The sequence below is a fragment of the Calcarisporiella thermophila genome (genome assembly GCF_041956535.1).
Source record: "Calcarisporiella thermophila strain CBS 279.70 unplaced genomic scaffold VTP21scaffold_9, whole genome shotgun sequence".
Taxonomy (NCBI): Eukaryota; Fungi; Calcarisporiellomycota; class Calcarisporiellomycetes; order Calcarisporiellales; family Calcarisporiellaceae; genus Calcarisporiella; species Calcarisporiella thermophila.
Window position 1 is genome coordinate 259,370 of NW_027192199.1, and position 23,253 is coordinate 282,622.

The 23,253-nt window shown below is 46.0% G+C and overlaps 8 protein-coding genes and 1 non-coding gene across 9 annotated transcripts; 2 read left to right on the forward strand and 7 right to left on the reverse strand.

Moving 5' to 3' along the window:
• The first annotated feature begins 196 nt into the window (after window positions 1-196).
• Window positions 197-268, forward strand: VTP21DRAFT_t118. Its single transcript has one exon. It is a non-coding gene; the product is annotated as a tRNA-Ala (tRNA).
• A 359-nt stretch (window positions 269-627) lies between these two features.
• On the reverse strand, window positions 628-2,344 carry VTP21DRAFT_11465 (uncharacterized protein; the record flags this gene model as incomplete). The annotated part of the gene is made up of 3 exons (XM_069390912.1): window positions 628-1,221; window positions 1,312-1,453; window positions 1,521-2,344. The coding sequence occupies 3 exons, from the start codon at window positions 2,342-2,344 to the stop codon at window positions 628-630; spliced, it is 1,560 nt and encodes a 519-aa protein (XP_069252096.1).
• A 408-nt stretch (window positions 2,345-2,752) lies between these two features.
• On the reverse strand, window positions 2,753-6,590 carry VTP21DRAFT_11466 (uncharacterized protein; the record flags this gene model as incomplete). Its single annotated transcript, XM_069390913.1, has 5 exons — window positions 2,753-4,095; window positions 4,175-4,547; window positions 4,621-5,363; window positions 5,426-5,942; window positions 6,027-6,590. The coding sequence occupies 5 exons, from the start codon at window positions 6,588-6,590 to the stop codon at window positions 2,753-2,755; spliced, it is 3,540 nt and encodes a 1,179-aa protein (XP_069252097.1).
• Window positions 6,591-7,160: 570 nt separating this feature from the next.
• On the reverse strand, window positions 7,161-8,207 carry VTP21DRAFT_11467 (uncharacterized protein; the record flags this gene model as incomplete). The annotated part of the gene is made up of 7 exons (XM_069390914.1): window positions 7,161-7,256; window positions 7,327-7,524; window positions 7,596-7,624; window positions 7,686-7,710; window positions 7,771-7,863; window positions 7,943-8,058; window positions 8,117-8,207. The coding sequence occupies 7 exons, from the start codon at window positions 8,205-8,207 to the stop codon at window positions 7,161-7,163; spliced, it is 648 nt and encodes a 215-aa protein (XP_069252098.1).
• A 185-nt stretch (window positions 8,208-8,392) lies between these two features.
• On the reverse strand, window positions 8,393-10,120 carry VTP21DRAFT_11468 (uncharacterized protein; the record flags this gene model as incomplete). The annotated part of the gene is made up of 7 exons (XM_069390915.1): window positions 8,393-8,919; window positions 8,987-9,037; window positions 9,102-9,385; window positions 9,452-9,529; window positions 9,588-9,657; window positions 9,719-9,820; window positions 9,895-10,120. The coding sequence occupies 7 exons, from the start codon at window positions 10,118-10,120 to the stop codon at window positions 8,393-8,395; spliced, it is 1,338 nt and encodes a 445-aa protein (XP_069252099.1).
• Window positions 10,121-10,515: 395 nt separating this feature from the next.
• On the reverse strand, window positions 10,516-11,902 carry VTP21DRAFT_11469 (uncharacterized protein; the record flags this gene model as incomplete). The annotated part of the gene is made up of 4 exons (XM_069390916.1): window positions 10,516-10,994; window positions 11,071-11,477; window positions 11,548-11,632; window positions 11,707-11,902. 4 exons carry the CDS (start codon window positions 11,900-11,902, stop codon window positions 10,516-10,518), a joined length of 1,167 nt encoding a protein of 388 aa, XP_069252100.1.
• Window positions 11,903-14,126: 2,224 nt separating this feature from the next.
• VTP21DRAFT_11470 (uncharacterized protein) lies at window positions 14,127-15,891 on the forward strand (the record flags this gene model as incomplete). Its single annotated transcript, XM_069390918.1, has 8 exons — window positions 14,127-14,133; window positions 14,197-14,249; window positions 14,313-14,641; window positions 14,720-14,854; window positions 14,942-15,059; window positions 15,125-15,223; window positions 15,284-15,457; window positions 15,520-15,891. 8 exons carry the CDS (start codon window positions 14,127-14,129, stop codon window positions 15,889-15,891), a joined length of 1,287 nt encoding a protein of 428 aa, XP_069252101.1.
• Window positions 15,892-16,177: 286 nt separating this feature from the next.
• Window positions 16,178-16,912, reverse strand: VTP21DRAFT_11471 (60S ribosomal protein eL37; the record flags this gene model as incomplete). The annotated part of the gene is made up of 4 exons (XM_069390919.1): window positions 16,178-16,320; window positions 16,385-16,493; window positions 16,561-16,587; window positions 16,910-16,912. The coding sequence occupies 4 exons, from the start codon at window positions 16,910-16,912 to the stop codon at window positions 16,178-16,180; spliced, it is 282 nt and encodes a 93-aa protein (XP_069252102.1).
• Window positions 16,913-17,662: 750 nt separating this feature from the next.
• VTP21DRAFT_11472 (uncharacterized protein) lies at window positions 17,663-22,756 on the reverse strand (the record flags this gene model as incomplete). Its single annotated transcript, XM_069390920.1, has 9 exons — window positions 17,663-17,752; window positions 17,823-18,043; window positions 18,126-18,249; window positions 18,315-18,460; window positions 18,529-18,609; window positions 18,676-19,081; window positions 19,152-19,273; window positions 19,329-19,493; window positions 19,561-22,756. The coding sequence occupies 9 exons, from the start codon at window positions 22,754-22,756 to the stop codon at window positions 17,663-17,665; spliced, it is 4,551 nt and encodes a 1,516-aa protein (XP_069252103.1).
• Between the last annotated feature and the right edge of the window lie 497 nt (window positions 22,757-23,253).

A 23,253-nucleotide genomic window follows, 5' to 3' on the forward strand; every position in this document is an offset into this window, starting at 1 on the left:
CTATTACCGCTCCCTGACTGCACCACCTTCTTCGGAATAACTCTATCTCTCGACTTTTACGTGCCTTTATCAGTTCACCTCCGATAGCCTCCTCGATGTCCATTTTGGCACGGAGGACCAGTTACTAATTAACGTCGGAGCTTGAATATCTTTGGGATAGCTTGATATATGACTCAAATTATGACATTACTAAATTGGGCGTTTGGTATAGTGGTATTACATCTGTTTCGCATACAGAAGGCCCCGGGTTCAATTCCCGGAACGTCCAAAGTTTTTTCAACTATTTCTTGGGTTCTTTTTATTATATTGGATAAAACCATTGGACATAGTTTGACTAACTAGAATGGTGAAATGACGTGCATATATTTTAATAAATCGTAAATACTGGGCATACCCTAAGCAATTGTGGGTGGGGAGCCTTTTTTATAGGGGGGAAATGGTTGAGAATGGCTTTGATGGCAAAAGATTTATTTTCCTATCCCACCCTGTAATGGCATAAATTAACAGTGTTCATTTGTATAGAGTAGTAACTAAAATAAGATAATATACAGTGTAATAATGTACAGTGAGGGCGTGAAGAGGGAGGGGAAGAGGAGGGGAGGGGAGCTAGCGAGTGAGAATTCTGAGCTAATCAAGTTGAACATCATTCTCGTTGAATATCTCTCCAATCAATTGCACAACCTCAAATGAGAAGGCAAGGCGACAGACTGGATGGGTTTTCAAGGCACATGAAATCGCTTTTAGCTGCCGTAGAGCCTCACGGCGCACCTTAAGATTTCGATGGTGGCGGAGGATCATTCGGTGGATACGGCACGCAAACATGACAGATATCAGGGGTGTTGGGAGGCATTCTTTCATCATAGGGAGAGCCAAAGAAATCATACTCGAGGCACGGATGCATTCGACAATGGCAATGGAACGCAGGCTGTGCATCAATGGCGTCTCGAGCCGGGCCGCAGGCAGATTTGAGGACTGAATGTTAAGAAATTGAAACCAAAGGCGTGCCCACGCACCCCACTGCGAGATCCCCAGACAGATGTCCATCTGCGAGGGCGATTTCTGGCGGAAGATATCGCCTTTCGAAAATCCCGGCAAAAATGGCTTGATGCAGGCAACTACTTCGACGACCGACTTGAACAGCTTCTCATCCGGTAGCGAAAGATCGAGATCGGGACGGTTAATGAGGGCCGTATTCCAGACCACCATGCTAATTAGCGATTGCTAAGTATCGGGTGGTTGTTTGAAATTGGAATGAAAGCGGATAAGTGGTTTGCAAGGACATAAACGCCTAGGGTCGAGAAATCCACTTACCAAAGCTTCGTGCACATGCTTATTCTTCTTTTCGTGAGGCAGCTCCCGAGGGATGTAAGCATGGAGGTTGCTGGGCGGAATTATTGTCCGAGTCATCCCCTCGTACAGGACGAAAAAATTCTCGATACAATGCAGCGTCCACCTGTGATAGCACATGGAATCAACCCTCTGCCTAGAGGCGGTTAAGGATCTAAGAGCCCGGCACTCACCAGATTCGCCTTTTGCCCTCCCGCAGGATGGGATTAGTCTCGTTCGCGTTGTCCCAGTCAATACCAAGTAGCCGCGAAATCGTGATTGCGTGTGTAAGATAGGCGTATGCATCCTTGGAATTGGGTGTGTCGCACAAGTGCATGCTCAAATTGAGGAATGTGAGTAGGGTTATCAAGGATGGCTCATCAAACACATCGCGAATTCGCTTCTCAGATTCCTCAAAACATCTTTTTGCGAGTAGCCGCAATTGATCGTCAAATGGCGCCTCCTTATGAAACTGGTGTACATGATGTGCGGCCCACGCAAGCGCAGAATAAAGGAAGGCGTGGTCCAGCTCATCGCGGAGAAAGCTCTCAAGCAGCCCAGCACTGTCGAAATGGTAATACGGGAGCAGACATTTGGGAGAAAGGTAAACCTGAAAGAGCTGGTAGGCTAAAGGGTGGCGCGTCATGGTGGTTTTGTTCCAGAGATCGGGCACAGGTGATCCATCCTTCGGGCGCTCGAGTGAACTGAATCGATCAAAATCGATGCGTTTTATGATTCGAGGTAGACACTCGGAAGGATCGCGGAATTGGCTTGGGGAGAACTGCGAGGTATAGATCAGATAGTCGTGGAGGAGGCCCTGGAGATCGCTGAGGGTGCATAGGTTGATGCGAATGTGCAAACCATCGGCCACGCCATGCTGAGCGACACGGCGTTTGGAGACGGCCTTGTTCAACTCTTCGCTCGTGTCCTCGATGCTGTTGACCAGGTTGGTCACCTCCATCCACAGGAGGAACTTTTTGTTTTTTCTCAAGTCTCTCGCCACTAATGCCCCGCTCATTCTTGTATCAACAAAGTTCTACCCCTTCAGGCATCCTCGAAGCACTATTTAAGATTTCCCGCGGAGGCTGACTCTTCGGGACAAGGTGGATCACCAATGACCGTCCCACCCATGCTGCGGCCTCAGACCTCGCCATTTTTCCGGGGAATTTAGGCTTTCAGGAATCGGGGGACGGAAAACGATCATGCACGCCGGATGCTCGGAAATCTTATTTCAGCCTTTCCTAGACCCAAGTCTGTGGGGAGAAAGCATAATCCGTTCATTAGAAGTAACAAGATAAAGACAGACGGGACTTTTTCAGACAACAAATAAAGAAAAAAGAAAGTGCGAGGAGATGTAATAGGCGGTATAAAAATAAATTCTAAATATAATTTTTAAAAATGTAGTTTCTATGGGTTATTGATGTGGTCACGTCAGGGTGGAGGTGCTATCCTTGCGTCCCAAGCCTGGTGCCTCCTCTTGCCCCCGCTCTCTCTCCCTCTCCCTCGCCGGCCTCCTCTCCGCATGGATGGAGTCGGTTTCATTCTGCCAGCCGGAATAATCGCTGCCGCTCGTTCGTTGCGCATACCCGTTCCCCCCGCCCGTGTTGGCCATGGCGCTCAACGACAGCGCGCTACCCGGAGAGTACATCCAACTCATGCGACCGGACGGGGTTGGAATGACGGGCCTCGAGGTGGGGAAGACGGGGTTGTTCATGGGGTGCCGGGGAGAGTAGTAGGAGGAGGTGCGAGGTCCCATGGTGTAATACACGCCGGCATTTTGCCCGGCGAACATCCGCGAGTGCCGGTCCCCCATCGAGTGGACCATCTCGTTTGCGCCATGGATCAGGGAGATTCGGTCGGGGGTCATGAGCCCGCCCGCGTCGTCGTCACCCAATCCAGCGGGGGAGGGCATGACACGCGGCAATTTTTTCAGTCCCCTCCGCTCCCGCTCCCACTCCTCCCACTTCCTCATCACGATCATGGAGGAGTCGAACTCGCCCTCCTTGGCGCCATGGTCGTCCTTTCCGCTGTCGCCCGCCACCTTGCGAGTCTGGCCCCACGAGAAGTCATCGAAATGCCAGTACGCGTACGTGGGGAGCACACAATTCCAGATCGGCAGGGCAAGCAGATACACGACCATCCACCCGACGTACACAATCTTTCGCGTGGTGACCACGATCAGCACGGCCGGGAGCCCAAGAATCGCCGCCAGAAGCAGCAGCGGGATGATCTGCGGGGTGCCCAGAAACGAGGACACAATAAGCCACCCGGTGAAGCAGATGGCGGCGGGTAGCACCACCGTCCCCATCAGCTCGACAAAAACGGCAAATTGCATCGACAAACAAGCGATCCCGCACAGGTCCGACACAAGCACTAGCTCCATCAAATTGTGAATAGTGGAATTGATCCACCGCCGACGCTGTGAGAGCAGCACGCCGAACGTGTCGGGAACCACCGTCTTACAAACCGCCTGCGGCACAAACATCATTTGCCGCTTGGGGAAGGTGCGAAGCATCAGCGTCGATAGAAAGCGATCCTCCCCCAGAAGCAGCAGGTTTTTCTCGTGTAGGGTGTTGACGACGTTCTGGTTGTACTCCAAAAGGATGTCGGGGTTGGCGAGGATGGGAACCCACGCGCCGTTTTTGGGCGCTTTGATACGGTACATGCAAAAACAGCCCGGCAGACACGTCACACCGCCAAAAGTTGACTCGAACGCCTTGTGATAGTGGTGGTTTATATAATATTCGAACACCTGAATCATCGTCACCCCTAAAATAAAATTTTCCACCACCGCGGTTGCAATTAGTAAACCTAGCTCTTGAAAAGCAGACTCCAAAAAGAAAATTACATGATTGCTTCTTGTTTGCAATGCGCGTCTCTCCGCACAGCCCCATAATCGTCACATCATTCACCATGGCAGACACCATGTGGGAAAGCGAGTCCGGAGCTACCTTGGTGTCGGCATCCACCATCAGCACCAGTTCGAATTTGTCAGGGGTTACTCCTTCCATCACCCACTGTATCTTCCAGAAGAGTTCGTAGTCAAGCTCGGTCAAGCGATCGTTGAAGAGCACACGCTGGAAGAACGACATAAGGATGACTTGCGAATCACGCTTCCCTCGGTTGCCGGGCTTGGGCTGAGACGCCTCCGCCGGTGTGCCACACTTGACCACTACGATGGTGGGGATCCATGCATTTGAATAGACGTAATGGCCCGCATACTATTAATTCATAGCAATACATTTCCGTTAGACGAAAGAAAAAAACTGTGCGTTTGCATCGTTATGCCCCTACCACTTTGGCCATGTTCAGCTGCCGCTCCCCGTCTGCAATGGCAATATAGGAACAAGACTTTGGGTCTTTCATCTCTTCCTCGAGAGTAAGCATGGACACGACCATATCGGGCGTTGACCGTTCGTTACCCGACCCTGTGATTAGTCCATCGCAAACGATGAAAAACATCTTATGCCGTTCCGAGTAGGTTGTCGCCGCCAAGGAGTCAAATGTTGTACGCAGCCCGGCTTCTCCCTCCGAGTAACACGTCACCAGCATCACGGTGTACACATCGTCTTCGTCTCCATTCCCGATGGTCACCGCCTCGTTACCCGTCTCGGCCGAGCTCAGCCCATAGTGTTTGTTCAATGCTGCCCTGCCCAGCATGGAGGAGGCCGATCCTGATCGATTCATGAACTCCCTCCTACTTGTCCTTGAGGCTCTCTGACGGCCGGAAGGCTTCACCAGCCTTAGTGAGATGCACCAGCGAAACACAAATGCCATGACGAAACGGACCACAATCAGTGCCACAATCACGGCAAGCGAAACGTTCATGATGATGTTGGCGGCGAAGCATCCTATTGTATCACGCGAGAGCGTCCCAACCGCATACCGAGCTTGAATGCAACGCATGGCCTCTTTGGAGTCCCAGTGGGAGGAGAACCGGGCCGTGGCGTCTTTGGAGAGACTGCTAAGGATAATGGAGTGGACGTCGGGTCCCATGTAGGGATCGTTGCGCATAATGTAGCTTGTCATATTCATGACTAATAATAGAAGATTAAGGTTAAGTGTCAGGGGCATCAAGCATAAAGGCTAAAACGCCTACTGTTGTTGTTGAGCACGATCAGCGCGGGCTCAGGTTCCACATTGTTCGGTCTCAGATTCGTCCACTCAAAATAAAGGGACCCTAGTGGCTTCAAACTTCCCGAGGAGCTCGTCAGCATCCACAGGGGGATGCACTCGCCACTCGGCTGCTGGACCCATCCCCCATACGGGCTGTACACGATACAGTTTCGGTCCAGCGGCGGGGCGATTTTCTGGTTTCTATCGAACTTTGCACACGCGCCTTTCGTGCCGTCGAACAACCCCGAGAGATCCACGCCCTTGTAGTCGTTCACCAGATCTATCTCGAACTGGGCAAGGAAATTGCGCATATCCTCAAACCCGTAGAGCTCGCCATACACCGTCACATTTTCTCTCCACACCTTGTATAGCGAGCCGTCGGGCATTTGCTGCGTGTACGAGTAGGAGACTCGCTGCTGCGGACATAGGGCGGGTTGCAGCGCGAATGTCAGGAAGCCGAGCAGCCCACAGAAGAAGAGAATGATGATACAGAGCGTTACCTAGAGCAAGGGGCAAGAAGCAGGCCGAGGTTAATTAGGGTTCAAATCTTACATGGATAAGGTTCCCAATCCAATGGGGGCTACCTTCTCCCGCCAAGCTTGTTGCATCAGAGGGTCCTTCTTTCCACACCATTTCAGCAAAATCCCAGGAACACAGCACGTCACTGCCCACGAAAGCCAGGTCCATGGCTTGAACTTGCACCCGCCGCCGCCATCGTCGCCCCCCCCCACCATAGGCTGCTTTGCGGGCGCGGCAGGCGACTTATACGGCGGCCCTGGTGAGTGGACATTTTCCCCGAGCATAGGAACGCGTGCCCGTTGCCTTTCGGGGCGGGTCAGGGATCGGTGTCTTTGGATGTGGGTAGCGGCGGCAGCAGATGTTTGCCTTGCCGCTGGTCGCTGAGGATTTGCAGCCGATCTATTAAATTGGACATGCTGGGAACGACTCTGGTGATGATTGGAAGGGATGGATTGGCGGTAGCGGGTAGGTAAACTTCGATGATCCTCATATGCACGTCGCTGGAAGGGTTCTGCGGGGTTAGCCTGGGCGCGCGGGTGACGCGAGGTGTGTCGAGGGTGTAGCTGTGGTTGTGGTGGGGGTATGACACCTCGACGCAGGCCAGAGTCCCGGTAGGGCGAATAACTCATTTAGTTAATTTATATTCTATGATGGCTGCCCTTCTTTCTTTGGTGAGTCTGGTTAAGGGCAAAAGCAATGGCAATGGCTAGGAAACTCTATTTTATACAATGGCAATAGCGACGTCGATGTTATAGGCGAAGACGATGGGGATCAAATGAGGAGCTAGTGCATTAAGAAGAGAGAGTAAATGGACATACAAGCGAGCACGAAAGGATAGATTAAATCTCCTTAAAGGATGATTTCCATTAGAACTTGGTTGAAAAAAAATAGCAAGGAGGCACATGCAAGGAAAAGGGGGAATACGAGATCGGCGCGAATAAAAAAAAAGCACCGAATGAAAAAATGGCTTAATCGAGCAGGTGGAGATCAGAGCTGGCTCAATTTTGAGCACGGAATTGTGCCGTGTGATATTGAAATCAATGGAATTGGAGAATTCTAATTGCTCCTAACCTATTTGAACACCCAAACACCCTGTGAAAATTCTCAATCTTTCTTCCCTAGCCAATCAAGTCAAAGCCTAAGTTTATCTGTATCAACATAGCTGCATATATATAGATCAAAATCAAGGAGAAAAACACTTATAAATCCGTCATCTTGAGCTCGAGCGGATGTTTGGGTGGCTTGACTCCTTGGCGGGCAAGCAAATCCACCAGCATGTGCTCCATTCTCCGGATCTGCACCATTAGGGCAAAAATTAGAGATTCATCACTAGAATGAACAATCATCAAATAGGCGCCCACCCACCTTGACTGCAACCGGGTTATCCCCTTTCTCGGATACAAGGTCTCTGGTAAGTATCGTGAATCCCCCTAGCCTATTACCGAACACCACATCGGTCAGGATACGATCGCCAATCACGACCGTACGGTGTGGATTGAACTCATCACTAAGAGGAGTGGTGGACCGGAGATGAGCTAGGAGCTCATCAATACATCCAGGTTTCTATAGAGGAGGAATGGCACAAGATTATCGTATCGAGTCAAAATGAAAGAAAAACTGCAGACAATAATTACCTTGCTCTTATGACGAAGGACCGGAACACCTATGTAAAATAAAAAACGCTCATTATGGGCCTACAATTAGCTTGTTGTATAAGAAATTACCTAATGATTGCTCAATAGCATGAGCCTGTAAAATAAAAATATATCAGTATATTAACCACCGAGCATGGAAGATGAAATCGCATACCTGCTTATCTCCTACATCATCTAAAGTTCCCGCAGAATTTGAAACGACGACGATATTTTCTCCAAAAAGTTGTTTGCAGTTCTCCCACGCTTCCTATTAAATGAATAGCATCGTTTAGAGACCATAAAAAAATGCTCTCGACAGCGAACATGAAAATTTTTATTTCATTTACTCTGAAGGGGGGATGTAATTCAGTCTCGTAAGGCGCAGTGAGGCAATTGTCTTTATCAATGGCCACTGCGCGGAAACCAGATTCGTACAAATCCTTAAAATTGATATAGCGGAAATCTTCGAGCGTGGATGGTTAGGAGTGCTTTGATCCAAGGGTTAAATCAGTTTTTCTTACCCGGCACAATCACATGCGGCACTACGGCACGCGGATGCCATACGAGCTTAAGAGTGTGCGCAATTCCCTGTAAATTAACACTCTGCACCATGGTCAATCTTGTTCGCTTCAAGTGGTGGCAACTTCTGTTTTTCTCACGAAAGTCCACGAAACAACAACGGAGAGAAATCTGAAAGAGGTGCTTAAATTAAATACTGAAAATTAGGAGACGAATAAAACAATAAATAGTTTTTTCATCCATCTTGGTATCCAAACATTGAAAATAATATTAAAATATTAATGATAGGGCTCTTGCGCCTCCCCCTCTAGTCTAAGCATGTCTTTCAGTTCTCTCAGCCGGCTCATTAAATCCTCACGTTCCTGAGGAGAGGGAGCATTTGCTGGAAGTCTTTTGACTCTCGTTTCAATACACGCAATACCTATGTCCTCATCCCCAGCGAGTTCCGCTTCCCGCGCATCCATTGCGAGCTGAAGCTTAAGCCCTTGGGGTAAAGGTTTTCTCGCGTAGGTCGACACTATATCGATGTAAACCCGATGGGATTCCATATCGCGTTGCATATCTGGCTCAGCCTCGTCGTATTCTTCGGTGGATATATTCATCACTTGGCTGAGGTAGGGCCGCAGGGATCGAAAGAGCTGAACCCAATTATCGCGGCCAAGTTCCCCAATCCGCCCTGCAAACTTACCTAGGGGAAAAGGCATTGTAAGCGATTGAACGTCCTCGAGGCCAAGCTGATCAAAATGGCTGCGAATATCGCGAGCCCAACTAGGCTCAATCTCACGCGCACGCATAGAGTTCACCACTAAGTAAGAAGGCGAGAGGGTGAGAATTTTATCCACCCGCATGGTGAGGAAGTAAGAATAACTAACATCCACGGGAAATCTTTCTAAAGGCTACTCCGCCCCTTTTGAGGTCATAATCTATGTAGTCAAAAACGCCATCAACCATCTGCTCCTCCCACGCAGCCAACTGGTACAAACTCACCCGCCTCTACAATCTCCAAGTATCCACCGGGTTTGAGCACTCTTAAGAGCTCCTGGATCACGCCCGGCCACTCACTCTTTACTAGCCCAAAATGTACGCACCGCTGAAACACATAATCAAATGTCTCGTCAGCAAATGGGAGACCCTTTATCAGATTGGCGAGCTGAAAGCGGCAGTTTCCAGGCACAATCTGATGAGGGAATACGGGGCTGACATCGATGCCAATGAAATGGCTCTTGGGGAAATCAGTAGCCATGTCCATAGTCCAAGTGCCAGGGCCGCACCTAACCGAGCGTCCAAATCAGATAAACCGCCAGAAAACACAAAACCGGGATGAATCAGGCACCTACCCGGCATCGAGCACCATGGCTCCGTTGACCAAAGTGTCTTTAACCGGTGCAAGAAAATTGTACCCCGCATGTAGCGAACTATTAAAACAGCACATTAGCCAAGATTGGATCAGCTCAGGTTCAGTAATAACCGCACCGAAAGCCGTAATGGCGCATAATCAGTCTGTCTAACTCTTCGTAGTCATTTGGGAGCAGATAATGAACCTCTAAAATACATGCATATACGCTTGGAGTGAGGCTATCCAGATAATTGCAAAGACATTTTACCTTTGTCATCGTGAAACCGCCTTCCGTCTACCCACTTGAACCGAATCTCCTCATACTGAGAACCATGATCACTGTATTCTGAAGAAGCTTTTCTGGACCTCCCTATCACGAACATGTGCTATTAGCACCTAATTTCGCAGTGGTCATGGGATGGTTTGGGTCATCCATGCCCTCACCTATTTCCTCTTCCGAATCTCTTGAAACCTCGAGTTGCCATGGTGACAAGGGCGGATTCTCTTCAATAGTATCCAGGCCCGCGGTAGACTTTTTGCCCTTACGCTGCTCAACGCCTTCCGTGGACGAGGTCCCTGAATCTGTCTCATCCTCATGCTGTTTGTGGCCTTGCCACCATTCGGTTTTGAGCCTGGGTGGCTTCTTAAGTGTCGATTTCACGTTTCCCATTTGGATAAATGGGGTGGGAGAATATGCATTGGCTTGTTTATAAAGCAAGCAATGTAGCTAATGGTTTTACTTGAAAAACCAGCACGGTTGGCGCCCTTTAAACGGGGATAGAGTTTTGCTAAACATAGGGTTTTGAATAGCCTTGTTTCAAATTGCCTGCTTGCAGCCAAACTATTCACCAATGGCCGGGAACCTCGAGAAAGCATTGGGTGTATTACGAGAGAATAAAGGAGGTGTAAAAATTGCGAAAATGTACAGTTGAGGGAAAAGAATAAACATGATATATACACTAGCCAAGACATATCACACAGACACACACACAAATATAACATATATATGTAATAAATATCAATGTATATGAGAGATATACCCAACCGTTGGTTTCATTAAGTATCCTAAAAGGGGTTTTCTTTGCTCGTCTTACGCAACAATGAGGTAACTCTTTTTTTGGCATGGCGCTTGAATTTCTTATCTACATTGCCTAAATGTTCCAGCTTCTCCAGCCGTTTCTTCTCCTCCAGCCCACTGTCAGAAAGGCTAGCTTCCAGTGGCTTGTCTTCGGCATTCTGCGCGACGCACACGTGAATATTGTAGAATGTCTTGTACTCGTCGAACTCGCGCATGCATTCCTCCATTAGCATGTCAATCTCCTTATCCGTATAGGCGTCTCCCTGGGTGATGCGACGAGTGGCGCGCAGTACTTTCTCAAAGTCCCATCGGGCCATCTCGCCACAGCGACCGCCCCACCTGCCGATGGGTAGGCTGAGGTAGTAGCCATCGCCTTCGACGCTTCTGAATCCAGCCTTTTGGACGAATGCGACGATCTTGCGCCCAATGGTCGGGTCAATGTCGAATTCTTGGACACAGCTCATCACTAGAATAATTCAGAGAAAGAAAATCTCAATTTAGGGCTCCCAAGTGATCCACGAGAAAACCTCCCGCTATCTTACCTTGGTCGTTCAAAAAGGCGCTCGTGGGACCACGGCGTTTCAACTCAAGATCGTGCTCGAGCCACTCCAAATAGCCACCCGGTTTCAAGATTCTCTTCAGCTCGCTCAACATCCACATCCATCGCTCCGTGGATAAGACCATTCCAAGGATTCGCATGTGAATATAGTCAAATGTGTTGTCGGCAAAAGGAAGAGGGCCTGAGAGGCTGATCTGGCGGAAAGAACAATTCGGAGGCAGGAGGCCATGTGTGGACGTCTGCGAAATGATCGAGGAGACCTCGAAGCCTGTAAAAGTGGAGTTACGATATTCGGTGGCCATCTCAACCACCCAGGTGCCCGGTCCACACCCTGCGTCGAGAACTTGAATACCTTTCTCGAGCTGCTCCTTGATGGGAGCGCTAAAATTACTGTAGTAACAAGAGCACAGTTGAGTTAAGAGCTGGAAAGCCAGCACGCCGTATTATTCAATCTAAATACCTTTGGAACATGTTCCTGAACATGTAATGGCGGAGGCGAAGTCTATCGAACTCCTCCTCGTCCTGGGGGATGATGTATTTAATGCCTATTGCGTACAAGTTCAGTATCAGTCCACCCTCGCTCCCTCAAGAGCCTTGAGTGCATTCACCCAGATCTTACCTCCCAATTCCATCAGTTGATCTCCGAACCTTTCGTCCTCGCTGTACTCAGTATCTTCGCTAGTGTTTGAGGATCTACGGCGTACAGCTTTTAGTAGGGGGCGTGACTTAACACGTAGCTTGGGTTCCTCCTGCATTGCTGGCGAAATCCGATCGCACGCATCAAAATCCGACGGAATAGATTTTACAATCCCCATCCTCGAAAAACAAAGAAAAAATTCTAACGTTTGTCCTTTCCAAGGAGATGAGAATGGCAGGAAATATATAATACAAAAAAATAGTGAAACACGAAATAAACATTGGTTTAATATTGCAGCTCTGACCCTTCCCGCTATCGCAGTAAGCATCAACGCTCATTGGATACATTTCTTTTTGTTGTAAAACATTGTCTCGAATCCTCTGGGATATCGACTTACTGAACCTATATGTTCGAACATGATAGAAATGTAATCACGAATGAGAAAATAAGATGAATAATGATTTTTTGGGAAGAGTAACAACATAGCTTGTAAAAAAGGAATTTATCTTTTAATGGAGAATTACGGTAATGGAAGACTGTGATATTCTCTAGGAAATACACTTTCAAACCGACTTATGTCCCCAACAGTACTTTGGAGGGGGCTGGCTAGCCGGAGAATCCTGACCTACCCTTGTGAAATTATTTGAATAGACACTGCAGACGAATTCTACAATCAGATTTCTGCATATGAAAGAATACGAATTTGTAGTTGGGATAATACTTTCTCGAGTATGCCCCTGCCAAGTTGTTTGAAATTGACGAGACGGCTCTCACCAGAATAGACAAAATGTCTTACTTAGGGAGATTCTGCCCGTTGCCCAGTGCTTGTTTCTCCTTAGTGTGATGAACCTAGGAATAAATGAGGATTGCGGATTATTGCTTAGTGCTGTTGTCTAACCTCAGGGCTTCGAAAAAAAAAATACTATCTTCGATTTTAATTCTATCCAGAGGCATGTTTCAGAGAAGTGAACAGGCTTTAAGATGGATCATTTCATAGAAACCCGATTTAACGAAATCTATGAGTTCCACGCCCTCCGATCACTGGATCACTAATAAATTGTTCGCTATATGAGGATACGGGCACATTGGGCAAATTTGGCATTTCTCATCCACTCATCCATAGAGTCACTCACAATAACGGACAGATAATGACCACAAGTTCTGCCACCTTGAACCCCACTGTACAATTATCGCCCTGCTGTGTAATACGATCAATCCTAATGACTCAAATTATCAAATTGTAGCTGATCTAGAATTCATTTCGCAACCCAGATGGATGATCATTAGCAACCAGAACAGCGGGACACTGTACCTTTCGTCCCAAGAGTGATAAGGGCAAGAAACATTTTATCATACAAGGGAAAATTAATCCTTCCCTATCAGTTTCTTCATAGCTCTTGGGTATTCTATCTTATCCTATCTTATCGACCTTGAAACAGCGTGATTCAAATACATGTAGCGAATGACTAAAAATAAAATTGCAACCTCTATGTGCCGTATATAGAGAACGTCATTATACGTGGGTGCCAAATAGTTTACTCTATGCAGTTTGAAATCTTATTGTGAAAGACACACTGCTATATCTTTTGTGTATCCATGAGCAATTGCTTAGAGTGATTCCGCCTCCTTGATCAGGCCGCTTATCCCAAGGACAGTTGGGTTGGTCGTTAGATAACACTTAATTCATGAAATTTCATTTAGCAATAACACTCATGTGATGTATTTTGGCGGATGGTCCGAGTTCAGGAGATAGTTGAGTTTAAAGAGTGGAGCAACTACTGTAGACCCTTACTCCGGTTTCGGATATTAACAGCAGAATTAGAATATAAAGTATAATTCTTTCTCGGAAGGACCCTTCATTGCTAGCTATATGTTCATTTGGTGGAGAGCATCAAAAGGTATGTAGTAAGCGGATTTATACCTCTTATATTTTTTCTTATACTTCATTATCTGCGAGGAAATGAAATTCCGGATTTTGCACGCTGGACTACATATTAGCTAGAATGGTCTGAATTTGCACCTCCTTACTCTGGACAAAACTTCAGATCAGAGGTATTTGATATGATTGAGAGACAAGTAAGGTATAGTTTCTCCTTCGTTACGTTCTTTCTATTAGGCTAGTGTCCTTACATATACGCCTTAGTTTGGCTCTAAGTTTCTCGCCCCGCGTTGTTTACTAGTTACCATAAAAGAATACAATGAAATTAAAAGGCTAACTTGGCCAATCAAGTCACCAACGGTTTTTCTCTCTTCTTCTCTCATTGTCCGCGTCTGCTTTTTACTCTCCCCATCTTTCTGTTCCATTTTGGCGAATTGTGTCATCTGCTTCCGAATAATTGGTGTTTTCCTACTTTTCTCTCGTTCACTTTGCGACAATATACAATTCATTTAATCATCAAGTCATGGCCGGTGAGATTAATTTACCTTACACGTTGTAGCTTTGCCAGTAGTTTTTATTATTTTACCTTTCAGTGGAAGATGCCCTCATGCCTGCCGGACAGGAGCAAAAATTGATTAATGGCAAGGTGAGATTAGCATCTTATGTCATTTTCCCCTTAGCTTGCTCACACTGCTTGGTTGTACATTAGTCTGGAATCAAGGTCTTGCGCAAGAAACTGCAGGGCTATGTAGGCTTTGCGAATCTCCCCAACCAGGTACACAGGAAATCCGTCAAGAAGGGTTTTCAGTTTACGGTGATGGTAGTTGGTGAATCGGGGCTTGGAAAATCTACACTCGTCAATACTCTATTCAATGCAAATCTTTATCCGCCGAAGGGTGAAGTTGATCTCTCAGCAGAAATACCCAAGACAGTGCAAATTCAGAGCATCTCAGCCGATATTGAAGAGAATGGTGTAAAACTGCGATTAACGGTCGTGGATACACCTGGCTTTGGAGATTTCGTAAACAATGAGGACAGGTACTATTGATTACCCCCCTCCTCCCTAAACACGGAACGGTGCCATTCATGCAATTTCTAATTACTATTCTGAATTAGTTGGAAAGCCATCCTTGAAAACATTGAATCTCGCTACGATTCCTATCTTGAACAAGAGAACCGTGTAAATCGCCATAAAATTGTTGACAATCGTGTTGCTGCCTGCCTATACTTCATTGCTCCAACTGGGCACTCGTAGGTTTTTCCACCTTTTTCTTTTTATCTCTGCCTCAAGGTCTATAAGGCATACTTTCTAACTCCATTCAATTTCAAAACACCTAGTTTGAAACCTCTGGATATTGAATTTATGAGACGTCTTCATAATCGTGTTAATCTTATCCCCGTAATCGCCAAGAGTGACACTTTAACAGAGGAAGAAATTGCAGTATTTAAAGAGCGGGTGTGTTGATTAACTCCAATGTACCAGTTTCGAATATGCTCATTTTTTTTTTGCTTTTGAACAAGATCCTTGCCGACATTGCCTATCATAATATAAACATTTACCGCGCACCCGTATATGAATATGACGACGAAGAAACCATTGTGGAAAATCGCGAAATAATGGTAACAAACAAACTTGATTGCTTATCTAATCTCGATTGTATAAACTATTTTTTAATACAGTCCAAGATCCCGTTTGCTGTTGTGGGCAGTAATAAAGAAATTGACCTTGGGAACGGAGTACGCGTTCGCGGACGTCAGTATCCGTGGGGCATGATTGAAGTTGATAATGAAGAGCACTGCGATTTTGTCAAGCTCAGACAGATGCTTATCCGCACTCATATGGAAGAGCTTAAGGTAATAGGAACTTTTACTGCTGTTAATTATTCCACCCTTCACTTAGTGCAACATTATTTTAGGAAAACACTCACAACATTCTCTACGAAACCTACCGCAGTGAAAAACTCGCTGCCATGGGCATTCAACAAGATGACCGAGTATTCCGAGAGGTGGCCGACCCCCTCGCCAAAATGGAAGAAGAACGTCGTCTGCATGACCAGAAGCTAACGAAAATGGAGTCGGAAATGCGTACAGTGTTCCAGCAGAAGGTACAAGAGAAGGAGGCTAAGCTGAAGCAAAGCGAAGAGGAACTATACGCACGGCATCGTGAAATGAAGGAGGCGCTTGAAAAACAGCGATACGATCTCGAGGAGAAAAAACGGCGACTCGAAAGTGGTCGCCCACAAACCCCCGAAAAGAAGAAGAAAGGCTTTGCATTTAGTTCTAAATAATATGATTTTTTTTTACTTACGTCTCTTGGGGAATAATATCAGGTTTTACCCAATACTTCATTTAATACTAATTCACTTGTTTTTCATATACCGTCTCATTTATCTTTCATTCCTTTTCAGTGCCTCCTTCTTTCGGTTATTACACTTTCAATTATAATAGGATTTGCCAAGCGAGTCGCTCTTTTCTAACCGCGTTTTGCAAATTTTTTTTTTCGCCTTTATTCACAAAAATAAAGTGGACAAATTCTTTTTAATCTCGAGAATTGCAAAAACGCTTGCGAATAGTTTAAGCCGAAGCAGCAGCTGTCTTCTTAACAGCCTGAGTGCCCTCGCGGAAACCGTTCTTGAACCGGCGGCTCACATTTCGCAGGTAGCGCATGCGTCCAGTACCGGTAGTCTTTCTCCTCTTAGCCTTTTGGCCCCACTCATCTAGATAGGGAAGAACAAATTAGACTCATCCGGGTTAAAATGCACACAATGTTGTAATATTTACAGTGACGAAGCTTGGCCGCAGGATAACCGCACTGAGCGCACGTCTTCTTTTGCTTGTGGAAAGAACGGCGACCGCAGCGGATGCACAGGGTGTGAGACTTGGTGTGTCTCTATTAAGCGTTAAAAAAATTAGTACCATTCAATGGAAAAATAATGGATCGCCCCGATGATACGTACCTTACCAAAGCTTTGGGTGCCCTTCGTCTATAATATAAAAAGATCAATGTTAGTTTTACGATCGAGAAATTGGCTCGAAAAAAATGCAATCATCAAAGGCTGATTGTCATAATTCTTCCATCTATTGAGTCATTATATCCATCGTACAACCACCGCATCCAATAATTGGACGATCTCTTTTCCTTCCAAACATTGCTAACGTAATGCGATTTCCTCGAATAGTATGTTCCTTATTCCTCCAGCATCCACATCCATACTCCAATCCATTTTGACAATATCCAAAAGTATAAAAGAATTCGATAGGCACGACAGTGCATCCAACGGATGGATGCATGCGCAATCTACTTACCATGATGAACTTTCAAATGGGGTACCGAAAAACACAGAAATGAGGAATGGATTAAAGAGGAGGAAACACTGTCGATGGAGTTGCAAGGCAAGTTCAATTGGGCTGTAAACTGCCCGCAACAAAATACAGGTTAGGTTACTTAACGTCCAATGACCTACGTCACAAAATGCTGGTTGACATTCTAGCCTCTTTTATATTCGAAGGGCTTGGTGCGGTTGAATACTGCATTCATGAAAATAAAAAAAATGAAGAAATATAGTTTTCATTCAATTGTAGCAAAATCCATGTCCAACTTATAGAAAAAATGTAGTTTATTAGATCCCCTTAGGTGTTAAAATTTATATCGCTGGACTCGTGGTTTTTATATTCTCAAATTGACGGGTCATATTTTATTTGTTTAGTAAGGTGCAGAAAGTGCATAGTAGCTTTAATTAGGCTAATTAAGCAAAAATTATAGGCTGATATCGCAAAAGTAAATAAATAGTAAAGGCTTACGATAGACTACTGTTAACACATACATGAAATACGAACATATAATATGTGTACTTAAGAGTGCTGTATTAGCTCAGGCCAAATGTCAAATATGATCAGCTTGAAAACACTCCCTAACCCTTGTGGCATAATGTAACTGTGGATGCTATATAAATAAGGTTTTTCTTCCTTATAGTGGATGATCGCGAATAGAAAGAAGAAAATATGATCGTTTTTTATTATCAATAAAACCAGAACTGTATCGGATAAAGAAAATATCTTTTAATATTCGAAAAGCTCCTTGATGCGCTGCGTTAAAATCTGAATAAACACCATGCGTGATCGATGCTGCAGCCCAACAATTTCCTTCGTCTGTAAAAAACGGACCATTAATTCGATTTCTCCATCTCTTTACGAATATAATAGAAAAACAAAAGGTTACCAGCTCTAGCCCCGCTACTTTCGTTAATACGGGCTTCAATACTCCGCACTCTGTCCGTAACACTTCAAGGTCGGAGGCACTAGGCTCAATTCCACCAGTGCGACGTTCCCTCATGCTTGTATCGAGTCGAATGTCAGGGCGGTCCGAAGATGATGGCTGATAGCGTGTGAGATAATAGTCAAGATGGCGCCACACAAGAAGCAACGCCATTTCGAGGATGTCTACATGTTGAAACCAAATTAAAAATAGAGTGAGGATTTAGTCAATAGTCCAAAAGTCCTTGTTCTATTAAGTGGCACATACGAAGGGTGGATAATATTTCTCGAGCCTTTCCAGGAATGGACCGCTTTAATATCTTTAGCGCAAGATGTTTACGCTGCATGGTTGTTAATTCATCTACAAACCCGTCCTCAATTACAGACACAATCTAATAAAACCGTTAGGTCCAAATGTTTGAAAGGGATCAAAGCATAAAAAGTGTGCTCTACTCACCTCATTTACTTCTTCTAGAGACATCGCACCGATATTGTCTTGTTTAAAAGTTAATTCGTTGTGTTCGTTTATCTGAGTGATGAGCTCGTCAGTGGTGTTGCGCAAAAATACCACCAATGTACCAAGAGAGACTCCAGAAATAGATGCTAATGTGTCGCGTCAGAATATAATGTAAGTAAAGAAGTGTGGTATCCATATGAAGAATTAAAAGCACCTGGTTGTGAAAGAGAGAAAATATCTTTCTCGTGAGCAGCAGCAAGAGAGTAGGAGAATATTGGCTTGAACTCAGGCAGAGCTAGATGGCAGAAAAAAAATTTAAACATTTGTTTCTCTAATGCTCCCTCTCACTAAAAGAACTTACATCGATCAACACCAGCGTCGGTCATTACTTGAAAGAATCCAAGTAGATTTTTACAAATATCTCTTACAATGATGTCAGCGTCTTGCCTAAACAGAGATTTGTTCAGTGAGCGCCCGAGGTATTTTGCGGTTGTCTGTGAGCGGGCGCGCTCTTCTGCGTTGATAGGGGACAGATTTGCCGACCATTGGTCCGGCTCAAAGAAGCGCGTCAAGTTGGTGAGAAGGGTGAAAAACACACCCAAGCCACCCGCAGTTTTGCGAGTGAATAGGTCTGGCCGTCCACTGAGGAAGTAGAAGAGAGCGGTGATGAGGCGTATCTCTCGCAGCTGTGCAAGTGTAACTACCGAAGGTTTGTCACGGAGGATTGCTGAAAGAACCTCCTGGTGATGGCCAACCCAATTAACTACCTATTATGGTTTGTACGTGTTAGGATCTTGTAACAATTTCAGCCAGAAACAGACTGGAAGATAATCTCACCCGATTCACGGCTGCGGAATTGCCCCTTCCCATGGTCGAAAGTAGTGCAACCAGAACTTGCAATGGTGGCTCAAACAAATCGTGATATCTCTCAACTGAAGTTGGTATAAAAGTATCAAAGCCTACAGAAATGATCTTAGTTTTGCTTAGGGACAGGGTAGGATCAAATCTACATACCGGTGTCGCTAACGTCTATCTCCGGCCTCTGATCTAAGAATTGACATTCAGTCAACACCTCTATGAATCCACTGCTTAGCAGTTTTTCTGCTCCATCTTTGCGCTGTGCGATTCGTAAAAACAGGGACATTTCCGCCCGATAGACGTAGAGAGAGCTCATCATTTCTTTTGCCAAACAAAAAATTTTTAGCATAAAATTGGAATAATCGCCAGAATAGCAATGTCTCATTACCAGGATATTCTTTGAGAACCCCCTCAAGGGCCGTGTCGTCTCGTTTTATCATTTCGATAAAGTGCTTGAGAAAATTACGTCGCACCATATATGTGACGATACGATTCACTTTTTCCCGATGCAACAACAAGCATAAAGCATCTAGCGCAATAAATGCTGTTGTGCGCCATGCATCACTACCATCGGATGCATCACGACAAATGACCTCTAAAAATCGTTCTCCAGCTCCATTGATCACCGAAACGTTTGCGGCTTCGATCCCTGCGCGCTCATCCTTTCCAAATGATGTTTTCTCTTCTGCATTGGCCAGGGCGCTATCATCATATCCACCTGTATAGCGTAAATAATTCAACATTGCAACATATAGGTTCCCACGGGTTGCAATGGTCGTATGAGGGCGTTGGATGCCTTCCACAATCCCGCGAAAGATTAACTGGAGCCGGTCGTTAGGAATGTCCTCACCCGCATTTTGAACAGATTGGCGCTCCTGGTCCTCTCTGAGCTTGTACACCAGCCAAGAGAGTACCTGACTCAACTCCTCGGATATTTGGCTAGTGTTATCCGTCTCCGCCAGGCGTCGTAGGAGTGCACCCACAATATCACAGATAATTGACTCACGCTCCGGTGGCAGTAGCTCGAAGCACTCACTGAAAGCAATGGAGACCACTTGCTTCCACGCGCGTAAGCAATGCAGCTTCGCGTGGTAGAGCTCACGCTGCCGGTTTTCCGCAACGAAATGCATCAACACGGCCCGCATCTCCTGTTTTACTCCCGCTCGATTAACGCCAACATTTCCTTGTCGCTCCAATTGATGCTGCGCGGTGCGGAGAAGTGCATAAATCGCCCGTAAGTCATAGACGGAGCAACCACGCTCATTCATTCGTAAGCACGCATCGAAATTGAGCTTCTGGAAATGATAAGGCTGGAATTCCTCGAGTGCAAATTCATCGTGCCACACAAAGTCGAGCGAGTCCAGTAGCTCAAGCAGTTTCATTAATGGCTGCTCAAAACGGTTTCCATTTCCACCGACAATGACATCGGCCACCATGATATCCTCGTCCCCTTCGAAAATACTACTGAACAAGAGATCGAGAAGTCTCTGGGTTCGGGACCGTTGACCAGCGGAGGTGGTGATATGGAGCTCAAGCGCCAGGTTCTTAAGGATCCATGCACGCTGGTGCAGCTGCGAAAGCACCGCATTGTACTCGGCAGAATAACGTGTGCCATCATAACCAACTATCTCGCCGTTAGCGTAATCTGAGTGGGGAAGAAGCCGTGCAGGGATCATTTTCATTTGACGATAGAAATAATCCTCGCGAGTGCGGAGATAACGCATAGTGGGCGAGGAGGTATGCTCATCACAGCAGAGCCGATACATCAACTGATAACAACGCTCTGCAAGCACGGGATGCTCGATCCACAGCGGCACAACCCAACCTTCTCCAGACCCCTCTGCTTCTGTTTCAGCCTCCGGGTCTGTCCCAGCACGTAGTAAATCCAAGATGACGTGAAGGCAAGAGAGATTCCCGCCCGCAACCGTAGGGTCCTCAATTTCCGTCTTCGTCATGGAGCGCAGATCGTAGCCCAGCAGATAATGGGACACAGTTGGCGGTACTTTATCTCCTTCAAGATTACGTAACAGAAGCCCCAATATCGCTAACCGCAGAGTATTCGTTAGACCGGGCTCCTCGGTTTCTTCTTGTACGCCCTCCAAAATGAGAGGCACTTCTGTACTATCGTCTGCTTTTGATTCCGTCCCGTAGCCGACTTCAAGCCGTTGCATGAATCCATGGAGTATCGCAATACTGTATTCGGATGATTCAAGAAGCGCTGTGAGTCTGTCAAAACGATCGTTACCAAATTTGGATGTTCCGACAAAGCTGGTTGAATCAGCTAGCGCTTGCAAAATCTTGACCGACAGCAGGCATATTTCATCGTTAACTCGACATCCCACTAACCGGGCAATGTGTACAACAATGTCCTGGCGGTAGATAAGGAGTCGCTCTATTGGGCCTAGCGATGGTGGTAAAACGACCTGAGTGTTAAGAGGGCCTTCAATAATACCCGGTACAAGTACGTCCAAGAATATGTTTTGTATCTGAAGAGTACGCCATAGGATGCGAAGACATCGCAAGATGGATTTGATCAATTCTGGGGGCGAGTTCTCGTTCACTTTGTCCACCCCGTGCGTGATAATGCGGCAGATTTCCTCAAATACGTTCTGGCCCACCAGCAAACGCTTCATAATCTCAAACCCGGGATGGAGCACCAGCGCCTCAGTATGGGAGAGGGCTGTTACTCCGAATTGACCGACTGTTGTCTTCTGTGTCTGGTGTTGCTGTTGTTGATCCATTCGTAGTGCTGACAACCCAACGGCCTCGGCCATTACACCTTCGATCATCATTCCGCTCAAATCGAATGTGATGAGACTCTTTTCGACCAGTTTTAGAGACGCCTCACTAATTTTCCAACGTTCCGCGGGGTCCGAATATCCCCTACTCGCTGCCTTTGCGAGCACATGATCAAGGACAAAGTTAATGTAAGGAGTAATACCGGGAATTCTTGTTCCAGCGCCCAAATTCTCGGGTATGGAGGGTGATACAACTCCTAGGCCCGCTAGCAATGCTACCTTTTTATGTGGTGTATGTATAAGTGCGTTTAACAGCTGTACAAAAGATAGCGTCTCGGGATACGTTTCTTTTGCAGACTCTATTTCTTCAAGCTCGAAACAGATACCACCTTCAGCATCCCATCGGGTAGTATGTACAATCTGCGATTGTTCCAATAAATCCCACACACTACGAGAAATATCATTCCCAACTCCACCATCGGGCCGGCAGAAAGCAGCAATCGCATCTAGAATTGAGGCCTTGAGTTCGACAGGCACCGCGCAAGTCAAAAGGCGAAAAAGGTTGAAAATGGCATTATATTCGCGGTTTTCGTGTAATGTTGTACGCAGAGAGGGGTTTTCGGTTACTGCATCCTTGAGCTGTTTAAGATAAGTAATTAAGACATTGACATCTTCCGGGGATATGGTTGGAAGCGTAGATCCGGGAGGAAGGGTGGTTGGTTGAAGATGATCTACATAGTATTGGAGTGCAGTGAAAAGGTTGGACCATGTCCGCATACTTGGCGCGTTGGTCTGCATGGACTGTGTGAAGCTTAAAATTTCGTGTGAATGCTGTGAGCGTCTCATATCATTACGCGTGATTATAAAGATTACACGATTAAGGACGATCGTGTTTACCTTCTTCTATTGTCCGACGTTTTTCTGAATTCGATGTTATAAGCCACCAGCTATGTATTCTAAGGATAGCCTCGGATATTTCTGATAGCTCCTATCAGAATGATCGATTTCATTTCAACACTTGTGAGAAAAAGTGTCTAAACGCATAGTCTTAATCCCGGGATTGCTTTTTAAATGAGAAAAAGCGAGATTGTGTATACATAGGTGCTTCGGGCGTCAGCACATTTGTTTCCTTTTTTCAGGACCAACTCGTGGGTAACTTTTCATCATAACATTGTATTGTTAATTTTATGAAGTGCGCAAAAGCAATTTTATATAGGCTCGTTTTTTTGATTGAGCATTTTTATAAGTAGCAGTAAGCTTTCCACTCCCCCCAGCTTTTCACGGAACATACTATATCCTAGGAATACTATGAGTGTCGATTTGTATATTGGTTCAAGTCTCTC